The sequence below is a fragment of the Eubalaena glacialis genome, chromosome 16, assembly GCF_028564815.1.
Source record: "Eubalaena glacialis isolate mEubGla1 chromosome 16, mEubGla1.1.hap2.+ XY, whole genome shotgun sequence".
Lineage (NCBI taxonomy): Eukaryota > Metazoa > Chordata > Mammalia > Artiodactyla > Balaenidae > Eubalaena > Eubalaena glacialis.
The window spans coordinates 81736260-81751320 of NC_083731.1; the positions used below are offsets into that span (position 1 = coordinate 81736260).

A 15061-nucleotide genomic window follows, 5' to 3' on the forward strand; every position below is an offset into this window, starting at 1 on the left:
ATAAGAGCTGAGGAATGAAGAGAAACAGAAGACAAGGGCTCTCTCTTCAAGCTGCTCACAATCTAAAAAGCATAACAGAATGAATACCCCTACCAAGATGACATCAAGGAAAAATTCAAAGGGCTACAAGGCAGCTTTGCACCCTGGTTAATGGCTGACCAGACTCTGCCAATATGCTGATAGCTGCAGATCAGGTTAGCATGTTCCCTCTGATTTCAAAGGTCATTTCATTTGATGGGACCTGGAATACCTTTCCCTCTTTTCATAGGAAGAAAAGTCCAGTCAAAGTTAAGTGATCATTTCCTTCTACCTGTACATGCTACTCACCTATGGAGTGGCCCTCGGGGAGTGATGGTCTCTGGAAGGTAGTCCACCAGGGGGGCCCAGCATCCTCCAGTACAAGGCATGGGCAAGGGCTGTGGCTGTTTGGTCTCTGTAATAGTCAACAGCCAGCCAGTGTAGGGAGAAATTGGGTCATCTACAGCGTGAGAAAGACAAGCGTGCTTTAGTTTCAGGGAGAGCAGGTTTCTGTTTTCCCTACTTGACTTTTTAGAAACGTACAAATTCATGCTTGTAAAAATAACTTTCTAACCATTCCATTTGGTGAGTATGACATTATATGATCAAATGGGTTGGAATTACTTGATTAAGTTTCTTTCATTCCTTTATTTCTTGGATATCTAATTTATGGTTATTCATTATAGAGTGATTAAAAATATGAAAATATAGATACACAAAAAGAAAAACATTAAATCACGTGAATTCCCATCACTCTTTCTCTGATCTCCTCCATCTCAGTAAAATGCGATTCCTTCTTTCCAGTTCGCTCAGGACAGGAGCCTTGGAGTCCTCCCTGACTTCTCCCTTACATCTCATATCCAACTTCTAATCATGATGATCATGATGGTGGTGACAGTAATAATTAAAATAACAACATTCGAACTAGCACAGCGAGTGCTTACTTTATGCCAGGCACTGGTCTATGCATCTCACATATTAATAACCCAATGATGGGTACCTATTATCCCTATTTTATAAAGGGGACGCTAAGGTTAAGTAACTTGTTACCATCCACATATTCAGTGAGCTCTACCTCATAACAAATCTAGGATACGACCACCTCCATCACTACTATCCTAGGCTAAGCTCCCACCGTCTCTCCCTGCTTCCCTCCTTGCCCCTCTACAGTCTATTCTCTGCAGAGCAGGCAGAGGCATCTTTTTAAAACAGAAGTTCATTCAGAGTCCCTTTTTCTGCTTACCACTGGCCCTTTCTCTGCTCCCCTCAACACTCAAAATGAAATCCAGCACCCACACCAGGGCCTTTAAGGCCTGACAAGATCTTTCTCCTGTTTCTTGGCTTATCTCCTACTGCCGTCCCCTTTGCTCACTGCACGCCAGTCACCCTGGCTTTCTTGCTGTTCCGTGACCATGCCAGGCGCCGTCCACCTACCGTCCACCCCAAAGCTGCAGTGTTCTTCCCCAGATGGCTGCGTGGCTCACTTCTTTACTTCATGCAAGTCTCTGCCCAAGTATCACTTTATTGCAGAGGATTTCTGTGACCACTCCATTTAAAATCCACCCCATCCCCAATCACTTTCTCTCTCTCTCTCTGCTTTAGTTCCCCCGCGGCACAGATTCCCCAGCACTGACGGCTTCCCCCTCCTCTGCCTCTAACACAAGCTCCCCGAGAGCGGGACTTTCTCTATTTTGTTCCTAGTACATAGAGCAGTATCTGGCACGTCGTAGGAGATCAGTACATATATATTTTGAATGAATTAATGAACTTCCTCAACAAAATATTTTTAAAGTAAGCACATCAACAAATTTCATGGAGTTATTTTTTATAACGTTCTCAACATAGGCCAGTGGCATTCAAGATAAGCCACTGCACTTGGGGCCACATGATATGATCCATGCATATGGCTTCAGACAAGCTGGCTTAATCCTGGGATAGGCTTTAGTGTATGAAGAGGAAGGATGTTTTTATAACATCCTTAGGCAGTTTCTCCAAAATATAGTTTTTCTTGGTTGCACTTTTGAAGGTAGTGAGAGGTAGCTGATTCGATGCTGCTGTCCAGTGTAGGACGCTGGCCTTAACAGTTAGCAGAGCTGATGGAGGGGATGCCTTCCTATGGCGAAAACTGAGGCTCCAAACCCAGACAGGGACTGAAGCCAAGCACAGCCCACTTCTCCTGGGATGTGAGCTAAGGGAGTCTCCGGGGGTTAAGATCAGGAGTCACCTCAGAAAGTGACTCTTGACTCTTTCTAACACACAAGCAAATGAGCAACTAGAAACCTGTCACTCTATGCCATGAAGCTTGGCCACATTTTTAGCCCAGAAAAAATTTAAAGCAGGTATAACAGTCACTCAACTTAGTCCACTCGGTAAACTACCTACAGGATGCATCACTTTCAGCAAATTACCTTCTTGAATAACTGTCCAAGGTGAGTTAGTTGCAAAATGCACTTCTAAATAATTAGTTACTCTACAAAACTAGAAAGGGGAGAAAAATGGGAGAACACTGAAGAATTAAAAAAAAAACAAACTTGTGAGATTTCTGTTAGGAAAGGACATGCTATTTTTTGTTTCTGATGTTCTCAGATATATATCCAGTCAGCAAAAATGTGCTGCGATTAAGTTGACCTAAAACTGATTTTCTACAGTTAGGCCTAAACTGCTATGACTCAGCTGCTATCCAACTTAACTAGTTGTATCCTTATTGTGGGGTTACATACATTAACATATGGCCTTGGAAAATAATCCAGATATGTTAAGTAGTTCCGAAAAAAAAAAAAGCTTACATAACGTTGGTAGAAAACTGCTTTATAGACCAGGTCTAAATCAGTTTGCTTGTCCATTTTACTCAAGGTGGTATGGTTTTTTAATAAAAAATACATTTAGGAGGTATACATCATCCTTATTTTTGGATAACCCAGACCATGAGGCCCTAGGCCACGAGGTCTCCCCTGATCCCTTCTCACTCTTCTTACCCCTGCTGATACCCTCAGGAATTCAGGGAGGAAATAACTGCCCTTAACATATACCAGACGGCTGGCCATAAGGTTTTGGAATTGAGCTTGCTAACCTTTGCTTCTCTTGTGGCATACTCTGTATCCATCATTGGGTAGCTGGAACCAAACATGCATCTGGGAGGACCCAGTTACCAAAGTCCTGAGGGTATTCGTGCCTTATTAGACACACTGCTTCATCCAAGACAGCCAAAGTCAAGTTCTAGTACTTGAATGCCTGGGAAAGGATCTTAGCATATAGTTTATGGACTTTCTGTGATGAGGATCTGTTTGAGAAGCTTGATTCCATTTTTCTCTTTCAATGAGTAATTTAAGATTTGAGCTCTCAGCACCCAAACTACTTTTCTGTGAACTCCAGTTTCCCTAGTTAATATTAGTAAACTTGTGAAGAATATTACTGACACCTGACTCAATTAAATTCAAGTTCTGTACCCAAAATTTCCCATTAAAATGCTGTTTATGCTGGTATGACAAATTTATAAACATTTCTGGGTAAAATAGAGGCCATAATGATAATACTAGACTACTCTTTATGCCTTATCTGCATTCACAGTAGTCTTTCTTTCCCTTTATAAATACTTCTACTACTTTTTCTTTTTGTCCCTAAAGTCAGTGATCTGAGTTTATATAACGACACAACTATTAGCTTATTTTGTTATAATTATCCCCCGAAATTCACTATTTTAAAATATATAAGGAATATGAAGTTTTAATACCAGAGGGCTCTGAAGATGTATTTTCAAAATGATTGTTACTTTGTTATGGCATTTTCTACCAAATTCTGGGTCGTGTACCCAGAACGAAGAGATACACTTTGAAGGAGTCAACTGGCCAAAGTGCAACAATATTCCTAATGTAAAAGCCACAGTCACAGAGTGCTTTGCTTTGTTATATCATGCCTGTCACATTCTGGGGGAGTCAGGGTTTGACTGCCTAACTTTTTCATGATTCAGTTTTTCTGTCCTCAAATTCTGTGTTACCAAATATTGCATAGCAATGACTTTTCTTGAACCAACAACTCCATTCCTCAGGTACTGCTCTCTTCATCTATAAAATCTGGTCCTGCCTAGATTCAACTGTTTGGTGTCTGTATGGCAGAGCCCCTTGATGGGGCACAGAAAGGAGGGAAAATGCAAATAGCTTTTTTTTCTTCCCCCTAATCTCATACTGACCTTTCTAGAAAAAGGTTTTATAGGGACATAGTTAAAACTTAACCCAAGTATGGCAATATATATGGATTTTAGACATTCCTCCCATTGGTATTTTGAATGGCGGAGAATTGCCTATCTATGTTTGCATTAAGAAGTAAAGTAAGGGCAACTGAAATGTGGTGTCATTAGAACTGCTAAGCTCTTACCCCACTCTGCACATTTCCCGTAAGAACAAAACAACTCAAAACAACCACTACAAAGGCCCAATGCACTGACTTACAAAATGAACCTAACTCATGAGATATCATATTATGATTTCCACCAAAATAGGCAAATAAGTTCTACCAGATAGTTTACCGATTTCCTTAGCATACCTAAATGTCACTGGGCATGTTCTTTGGTTCCAGGATTTCTGTAACTTGTGAACAAGTAATACCCATCACCTTCTGAGTATCTACAAAACCTGTCCAAGGCTTAAACAAAATTAATGAATGCACTGACCTTTTTGGTTTTTCCAACTTCCCAAGGTACAATGAAATTTTTGTGATAATTTTATCTCCCAGTCTGGCAAGGTTTTCAATTGGCCACTGAGACTGTGCCATTGAGATATTCAATGTGAAAACAAATCTATCCTGGGTGAGCTGACTCACAAAGCTTAAAGGTTAAATCCACTCCCAAGACAGGTCAAAAAACTGAATGGAAACCTTTGTTTTCTCATGAGACAATTTCTTACTAGCCTTTCCCCCACTGCATTACCAAGGAAAAGGGCCAAGAATACAAAAATATGGTTTTAGGTAGTAGCTTGAAGTTTTAACAGTTTTGATTCATGCACTGCTTGGCTTCTTTTTACTTTTAAGAGGCTGACTTGCCCATCTACATAGTTGGATTAAATGGTTACTTAATACTTATGGGCCCCTTTTTAGTGATTAGAACAAGAATAATCAAAATACTCATTTTCTATTCTCCAACTCTTTGCTTTCCATCGGAACCCCCCCAGCCTGTTGGTACTTACTTTTATCCTCATCGTACGATCCTCCAGAGCTATTGCTGTATCTCGACTCCAGACGGGTATGGGCTCTAATGACGTTACTGAACCTTCAAATACAAGAACAACCATCATGAGATACTGGCATGTGTGTATGTGCTGTGACACAAAAAACACACTATTTTTGGGCAGGTAGTTCTCATGATCCTTTTCCTAAAAGAATACTGTAAAAAGTGTACACCAAACATTCCTTTTGTCCTCGAGAGGGCCAGTGGTCACTCTTGCTCAGAAGCACAAGTTCAAACCTTGAAAAGAAACATTTTAAGACTCATATTTGAATTAAACTAGAAAATTATAACATTTGTTTGGAAATAAGATGGGCATGATACTGAATAACATGAATCCTTTATTCACATGGTAACCTGGCATATGGGAGGTGGTCAAGAAATAATTGCTGAATGATTGAATAAGTGAAAGGAGATAGAATTGGAAATAGTTGGAAACAAAAATAGTTTCATAACAAATTTTGGACTTAACCAGCTTTAAAGTTTTCCTTAAAGTGTTTTTAGGAAAAGGTACTATTTGAGGTATAATATAACCAGAGGGACTCTTTCTGTCTGGTCTCTCTTGTGGCTTAAGAAGTAACCAAAAAAAAAAAAAAGAGAAAAAAAGGTTGAAGTATAGTAACTTCCCATACATTAACTCATTTAATCTCACTCACTCAACTTTGAGATAAGCATCATTTACTTTGCAAATGAGGAAACAGGCCGAGTGAGGCTAAGCAACTTGTCCAGTGTCAGGCCGAGAAAGGTGACAGTACAGGGATGCTTTTATTGCCGTGTTGCCTCCGAGAAGGGGGGACATGTGATCTCAGGCTGAGCTCTCGCTCACTAGCTTGGTGACCCTGGGCAAGTCCTTTACCTCCTTGGGGACCCTGTTTCCACATCTGCCAAAAAGGAATAATAATAACACTTCACCATTTATTTCACCCAATCTTTTGTTGGGACTGCTGTGGGAATCAAATGAAATGATGTGAGAATTTCCAAAACTGCAAGTTTACTTTACATAAAATGATACAAAGTGGGTTTTATCTACATTATTGACTGGTGTTCCGTCCTAATTGATAGCAGATCAACACTCTATTTCCCTCTGGAACACTAGAAAATACACGGCTATAGCTGTCCTCATCAATGTATGAAGAAAGAGTGATATTTCAGGAAAATGTACTGGATGTACCATTAAGATGCTACCTTGTCCCAGGGTATAACCTCAGAACACTGCAACGATGATTTGGATTTTCTGAATATAGAAATGTATTGAGTACAAAGGCTTTGGTTTTATTCACTCTGTAGATATCTGCAGCAGCTTTTTTTTTTTTTTGGTCCTGACAAGCCATCTTTCTCCCAGTAACTTTGTATTTCAAACATTCTTCATTCTCTTATCTTTTGCGCTATTAATTTGTGAATCCATAAAACAGAAGATGGAGGACATCTGCTTAGTTTCATATAAATCAGGCCATGTAATTGTCTAAATCAGGCTGGTACTTATGAAATTGGAAAAGTGACAAACCTATTACCTTCTGAAGAAGTTCTACAATCATATTTATGCTGATAATTGCAAAGATATAAACAGCATATGCAGAGCCCAGACATCATTCAACAGGGAATAAAAACAGGGTGATGAAAGAATTCCACATCTGGAGATTTCCACAGGACAGAGAGCTTTGCAGCCTTCCTAGCTATTCAAGAATTGTGATCTACGTCGGTTTTACAATCGTGCTTGGGAAGGCCAGGCAGGGAAGAATTATAGAATGGATGGCAATTCTTCTCTTTTCCTTTTGAGATAGATCTAAAGGATTGCTAGGAGGAGTTTATGAGGCCAAGATGAAGGGGAGGGGCAAGCCCCTTCCAGACTGTTCTCTTTATTCTGGAGAAGGCTGAAACCACAGAGCAGGGAAGTGTAAACTTGGCAAAAAGAAAAAGTAAAAAACTGATTCCCAAGAGTAAAATCTGCTGTGTTCATTTGCTTTCCTGGGTTGACGAAAATAATTTTGGGTCTAGGTCCTAGAGGAATTTCAAGGACTAAGTAGACTGAACAGTCTTTTAATATAAAGGTACATGTCTTAGAAATGTATCATAAAAATAGCTCTGCTAAGAGAATAACGAGAAGCACGAAGTGTTTCCCTAAATTTTCTCTTGATGATTTTGCTCAAATTAATACTTACACAACTTTCTGTGGATTACTAATCTCTATCCCTGTATCAACACAGATCACCAGAAACTTACATAGCTAAAGCTTATTGCTTTTAGTTCCTTATGAACAATCCTTTCATGGCTTTTATTAATGGTTGATGTATTAAAATTACTTAAACAGTTTGTTTCTGCATATTTTATGAACTGTTATTTTAATTAAAAATATGTGTTCACTTTATTGTTTAATTTTTAAAACTACATGATAAATACTTCTTAGAGCTTAGGAATACTTATTTAGTAGCTTCCAATAATTGCTTTTGTTTGTTTATTTTTTGATGTACTGAAAGTTACAAAACTTGCTCTATTTTTCTTTTCTTACTTTGACTATTGAGGAACTCAATGTTAGGTTAATATTAACTTTTAGTAGTTCTCTTTAGGACTTTTGACATAACTATCTTACTTTCCTTTTAGCTTGACTCTTTTTCTTTTACCCTGGTTTTACTATAAGTTATCTAAATTTTATGTCAGTAGGTACGGTATTATTAAATATTTCTGAATTATATCTAAGAACCATTAACTAGTTGTAAAGAACATGGCATCAGGGCTGCTGCTTTACACAACTCCATGGTGCCCCCTGGAGCCCAACAATGCATTCTGGTGACTGATAACCCCAGGAGTTGTGTCACACAGCAGCCAGGTCATCAGTATTTGTGACCAAGATTATCTCTGTAGGCTCTTTGTCTAGAAGGATTGTAAAGAACAGAGTAAATAACTGTCTTGTGTAATGGGGTTAGTAAGAGGGAGGGAGAAAGGGGGGCTGGAGGGTGTCTGGACAGCTTATCCACCTCTGGGGCTGTGATGTTTCTCCAATTTTCATTCACATACTGAACAAACATTTTAAAAAATGATTACTATGTGCAGCATAGTAGGGTAATCACTGAGGATAGAAATATGTATAAGAGCTACATAATCTGTTTTCTAAGAATGAAAATCTAGTGGTTGAGACACAAGCATGTTTACAAGTATCTATAAATCAACATGACAGGGAGGAAGGCGATAAGTAGATTGCAGAGAAAAAAGATACTTTAGGCTGAGGGCACAGTCTACCTTCAAAGAAAAGACAGACTATATTAGAGAAATAGCATAGGTGGAATATAGGGTCAATGGAATAATAGTATCCTTTGTGATAGAATATTCATATAGGTATGATCGTACATATAAATATGACCAATTAATCTACCTATAGGTAGATAAACAGATAGAGTCAGTATGAAATAACAGATGTGCACAAATATGTAAAAATGTGGGTAGCATCAGGCTTTGTAATGGCCAACAGAGATGTGATGATAGAGCAGGAAAGCAAGAGATGAACAAGAAAGCCTAGTACAGATATTCTCTGGCTTCTTCATTTTAAAGGCTACCACTAAAAATTTAGGCAGGACACTCAGAACTCTGGTCCTAAAGGGGCCTTTGTAATGAGATGTTAATGTATGGAAATGTATCACCTTTCTACCCTTAATACAATTAACATGAAAAATTCAGACTACACATTAAATGATAAAGAATGTTACACTCCCACCAGAAAGTAGAAATATCTTTAGAGAAATATGTGATTTTTTTTTTTTTTTTACCATGAGGGAGTTTTCCAAAGAAGGTACTGGCAAATATAGATGAAAAAAATAACACATTAATTAATAATCTTGTACTGTCATTGATGTATAGAGTATGAAAATTATCTATTTCTGAGAAAGAAAGGCCTTTATTAGAGAACTATAAAGGAAAAGGTCTATAATTCATGACCTACTGAGTTAGAGCATTTGATCTGAAGGCAAGCTCACAGGATGAGCATCTGCCTAAAGGCAGTGCAGCCAGCCAGTAATCAACATGTTGAGGAATTTGATAAGTGCCTAAATTAGAGAATGAACTTTCAGAACTCCAGCCCCATGTCAGATGATCTTCCACCTGTAGCCCCTGACGTATTCTCGTGTACAGGATGAAATCCTGAGGATGGTCATGAAGCATCTAGGGGCTTTTTAGACTAAATGAATTATTTCATTATTTGATCCACTAAATTTTCTCCAGTATGAATTTGTGAATATCTCATCCTTGTTATTACTTTCTTAAGTGACAGGGCTCCCCATTACTTTTCACTAGAAAATATTCAACCTAAGGAGTTTTCAACACCATGAGAATCATTCTAATTTTAATTTTCAAATTTGAGTCCTGTTATCTCTTTTGGTTTGTCTCTCTGCTCTTCATAACCAACTGCAGGAAACAGTGATCCAGATTTTGCTTACTTATGGGTAGCTCCTAGACAACGTGAAGGCAGAAATACGAACAAGAGAAATATTACCATTAAAGAGCTAATAGGAAGGGGATTGAGACTTCTTTTAGACAGTGTTCTTGGTTAACCCAGAGGTGACAGAGTAAAGGTAAAAGAAGAATGATGATGTTTCATAGAATTCACCTCAAGATAACTACTCTATCTCTAAGAAATTATTCAAGACCCAGATTTGAACATTTCACGTGGAAATTCCCTCTAACTCCAGATGGTCTGTGCCCACTAGCAGAACAACCTGTGGTTTTTATTAAGCCCTGGGGTAAGTAGGCTTCAGCCACCAGAACAACATCTCTCTTAATCTTTCTCTCCTCTGGCTTTGCTCAGCAGGAAATTGTTATCTTTAGGGATATACAGAGCGGAGTTTGAAAGTCAATCTGTGTTTCTAAAAAACAAAGAAGGATGTGTGTGTGTGTGTGTGTGTGTGTGTGTGTGAGTGAAATGTATGAAGCCCCACAAATTTTGCTAATGCTTTGTATAGACAATTACTGAAAGTTAAGCTGGATAGTAAACCAAATTTGTGCACCAACCTCTCATCAGATTCTTTCAATATCTTGCTCTCCTCAGCGTCTGGGAAACCGTCCTGGCCAGCAACCACTGTATTGCTGCTGGAGGTGGTTCCTGTAGATGGGATTAAAGAACAACACTTAGAAAGAAATGCCTGCGATGGGGTCAAGCTCAAGTCTCAAGTAATTCCAGGAAAGGATTTCCTGTAAAATCTGTTTGTGAGATTCCTTACATCTTCTGCACAATCTCAGACATTCTAAACAACCTTCCAAGCCTGCCCCACTGAAATGGAGAATCCCAGACATCTGTTATGGTCAAACCAAATTCCTCAACTCTCTTATAAAGCGAGGCTACAACATTCTTGAAACCCTTTCTTCCTGGCTACTTAGGTAACAAGCTTATTTATAGTGGCCAGCCCTGCTGTTAGCTGCTTTAGCATATCTGGGTCCAGGAGTTATTAAACGAATGTTAGTGAAGCATTTCCAAGTACCTAGAGCTTCTTATCCCTAGGCCACTCCTTCTTTGCAAGAACACTGCTCTGGCAGCAGGATGTGGGGCACATAGAGGGCATAAGAGACCAGGGGAGGAGAGAGGTTTGAAGGTAGTTACAGTGTTAGGTGAATTGAAAGGAAGATAGCATCAAGGAATTTGAGGAGGGTGGTATATATTTCATAAAATGATGCTGAGAGACCAATTTATTGAAAGTGATAACACTGGTCAGGGGGCATTTTAGTAAACCCTGGGAGAATATTAGCCAAGAGAATTCCATCGATACAAGAAGGAAGGTCCAGAAATGAGATACCTAAATGACTAGTGTCCACTCTAAGCTCAGTCTAAAGCAAAAAGCTCTGTGGCATATGAGTCCCTGGCTCCCGACTACTGGTTATCCTTACAAAATCATTTCATTAATCAGACAAGGCCCTAAGAGTCTCAGCTGTCCTTAAGCCATCTTTTAAATGAGTGTATATGTAGGAATAAGAGAAAGTAACAAACACATACTCATATCCTTTCAATGCTCTACATAAAGGTAAATCCAGAGCTCCACGACAAGGTGTCTACCCAGCCGCCTGTCCCCTACCGGAGGCTGCTGCCGAGGCCTTGCTGCTGGCCGCGAAGCGGTAGAAGGGCGGGTTGTCACAGTGCTGGACGATGGGGTTCACCGGCTCTGTCTGCTGTAGCTCAAACAGAAGCTCCTCCATGGTTTGAATGGTGTTATTACGGCACAAGTATATGGCCACCTTTTTAATCTGAGACGAAAAACAGAACACAAGGGATATTTTCCAGAGCACGCCCGCAAGAATGTTAGGCTGTCGACAGCAGAGATGGTAACCCATTCATTTTGATGACCACATCATCCCCCAGGAGCGCTCACCCTATAGCTCATCCTCCTTCTCTCCCAGGAGGAGTCAAGTGTCTGGGTTAAAATTCACCTCTTTTCACATGCACATCTGATAGGAGTGTGTTGGTTAAAGGTCTTACCTTCCCTAATGGCTGAGTTTACAAAAGTTACTTTGGGGATAACTTGTGGGCTAAACATGATTCTATCTAAGCTAAAAACTTGCCATGTAAGGTCTTATCTTGAGAAAGTATTTTATTTATACAAAACCGTGGGGGAAAAACTGCTAGCTGTTTCTGTTAAAAAAAAAAAAAAAACCTCAGTCTCCTGCTACTTTCTTCTACCCAAGAAACAAATGAGTCTGAGCTGTCTGTGGAGTTTTAAGTTGCAAAAATAACTCTGGACTAAAGCTCTGCATCACCATAGCCCCCAAACCTGAGGCATGGAAGCTGTAATGCAGCTGATGTGGCCCAGAACAGCCGGCAGGCACAGAATCTCTCAGAAAAGCAACCAGCACACAGAGGCCAACTGAGTCAGGGCTTTAAACGTGTAGTGGTTTTGTTGATCATCTCACCTTTAAATACAAACACTAAGTGGTGGGAATCTCAGTAGGATTTCTCTTTGCTTCTTTCTCTCTCTTACCACCTGCCTTTGAAGAGACAAACTGGGATATTCTGCATTTTTATTGTTTGAAGAGCATCAGGATGTAAACATGAAACACTTTATTAGTAAAAATATAATGGGTCACCTAGTTTCTCTTACGTAACGGGTGGGTCTAATGTTTCTAGAAGACAGATTTAGGTAATTGTTAGAAAAATGTCTACGCCTAAATTCAAAGGTTTCTGTGTCCAAAGTCTTAGAAAGGGGATGACAGAGGTGTCACTAGGACACTAGTCCGCATCTCAGAGGGGCAGAAGGGAACTTTTATATAATAGCTAGAAAGCTCACAGGAGATTAGCGTGACTGATGAAATCTGACATCTCTGTTCTACTTGGAGCAAAGAGCACATTCCGACTTGCAAACCGCTGATGGAACCACCGACGGAATAACGACCACTGAAGGCCAGAGGGGCACTCACGTAGGGCAGGAGAAGCGTGTCACTGCTAACCCCGCACAGGCTGATTAGGAACTGCAAGGCGACCCTCAGGTTGTTGCTCCATTTCTCGTTGTTGGCTAAAGCATTCCAGGCATTTTCCATTTCTGGTCCAGGAACTTCATCTCCATACTGTAACCAACAAAATAAAAACCAGCTCGGGGGGCTTCCCTGGTGGCACAGTAGTTGAGAGTCTGCCTGCCAATGCAGGGGACACGGGTTCGAGCCCTGGTCTGGGAGGATCCCACATGGCGCGGAGCAACTGGGCCCGTGAACCACAACTACTGAGCCTGCGCGTCTGGAGCCTGTGCTCCGTGACAAGAGAGGCCGCGATAGTGAGAGGCCCGCGCACCGCGATGAAGAGTGGCCCCCGCTCGCCGCAGCTAGAGAAAGCCCTCGCACAGAAACGAAGACCCAGCACAGCCAAAAATAAATAAATAAATAAATAAATTTATAAAAAAAAAAAACCGGCTCGGGAGACACATAGGAAAAACGTGAGGATGCAAGATGTCCGATTAAAAGTCATTTTAAGGGTCACGGTCATCTCAAAATCGTAAGAAGGGGGAAAATGGCCATTCATCAGAAAGATGCCACTTTTTAGGAATTTATAATGCACAGATCACTAATGCACAATATTTATTCATAAGATTTTTCAAATGTTAGGATGATGACGATGATTAGGATCACGATTAAAATTGTGGTAAAATAAACATAAAGTTTCCCATCTTAACCATTTTTACGTGTACAGTTCAGTGGCATGAAGCACATTCACACTGCTATGCAACCGTCACCACCAACCACACCCTATTTTTGTGACTTTTAATGGTAGATGACACTTCCCCCAGGTATAATCCCGGGTTTCCCGGGATGTGGGAGCACGGGATGGAGGCATGATTCCTTGGAGTTTACCTTGGCTGTCATGTACATGAGGTTATTCAGCACCAGGGACGTAGCTTCCGGGGAGCCCCAGCCATTGCCTTTCAGCCCATGAGAAGCCGTCGCCTCTCCTTCCCGGTCCTTGACGTCGTCCTCTGGGCTGCTGGGACTCGACCCTGGGAGGAGCAGCCTGCTGTCCACCAGCTCTATGTTGTGCAGCCAGGGCAGCAGGTAGGTGAGCATGATCTGACGGCCATTCGGGTGCGTCGTGGGGAACCGCTGGCTGACCTCTAGAGGGAAGGACAGTGACCGAGAGCCACGTCATCTCATCAGACTAAACCGAAAGATGAACAGCAAGTGACAGATCCAACAGAGCCCTCCGTTTACAAAGCATTTGCATATACAGCAGCTCCCCAAGGCCATACAATCTTACAACTGAGGCTTGTCCTCAAGCCCCTCACTTCTCAGCAGGTGTTCCGTGGAGGAAAGTGAGAGCACAGCGGGGAGAGCACAGGCTTGGTGGGATGGGATGGAAGACCTCCTGGATTCAGATCCACTGCTAGCGGAAGAGGTACGTTAGGGTGGACAAAACAGGGGACTTGGAATCAGAAGGACATGTGACCAGATCCCAGTTCCTCCACCTATTAGCTGCATGAGACTCTGGGATAGTTATTTAACCTCTCTGTTCCTCAATTTCCTCATCTGTAAAATGGGGCCCATCGGGTCCTGCATTGGGCGATTGTGAGGATTAAAAGATACAATCATAACGTGTATAATATACTCAGCACAGGGCCTGTCATCCAGTAGGCTCTTAATAAACAGCAGTTACGATTATTATAACAATGACTTACCTTTCAACTATGCCTATATTTTACAAAGTGCCTTGCATGAACCATTAGCTGTTAAAAAGTGAAATGCAAACTTCCAGGAAGAACAAACCCAGTGAGTGGACTCATGTTCGTGGTGTCTACTTGAAAACTGCCAACTATGTGGAAAGTGTGCTTTCAATGCCATGCTTTGTTTTACGAAATAAGGAGTCAAAAGAGTAAAACTATATGACCAGCCCGGTCATCTCACCATTACTTCCTCTGATAGCATTCTTATATTGTTTCACTGCCAGCAGCATTTAATTTTACAATCTGAATAAGCTTTCTATAGAAATAAAAGCACAGCTTTATGTATATGCTGCAAGTTCTGAAGTCATCTCCTATTTCTAATATTTATGGAAGAAACTGTTTTATCCTAAGGGAAATTAGAAAGCTTGGCCTGAGGCATTTGCTATCATCCAGCGAGGCATGTAATCTCATTTAGAGAGCCCATGCCTGCTACACAATAGAACAACACGGATGCCAGGAATTATACTGAGATAATCCACCGCATCCCTGAAACAGTAGCTTTAATTGATTTGGCCCTTGTCCTGAAATTAAAATGACAATTTTTTATTTTGAAGAATAAGAATATACTTAATGCTGTGCACAATAATCAGACATGTTATGCTGTTACATTTCACACAGGTCAAAATTTCAAAATTTACTTAATTTCTAAACTTAC

General features: G+C 40.6%; 1 protein-coding gene across 4 annotated transcripts in view; it reads right to left on the reverse strand.

The window, feature by feature from the left end:
- The window catches only part of FRY (FRY microtubule binding protein), a 327509-nt gene that overhangs the window by 64262 nt on the left and 248186 nt on the right, over positions 1–15061 (reverse strand). For all 4 annotated transcript variants that reach the window (XM_061171162.1, XM_061171164.1, XM_061171163.1 and 1 more), the window contains 6 exons: positions 13544–13800; positions 12620–12766; positions 11284–11452; positions 10229–10319; positions 5196–5278; positions 328–478 (listed from right to left, as the gene is read on the reverse strand). In XM_061171162.1, the coding sequence (XP_061027145.1) occupies positions 328–478; positions 5196–5278; positions 10229–10319; positions 11284–11452; positions 12620–12766; positions 13544–13800 (898 nt within the window). The remainder of the gene's footprint in view (positions 1–327; positions 479–5195; positions 5279–10228; positions 10320–11283; positions 11453–12619; positions 12767–13543; positions 13801–15061) is intronic.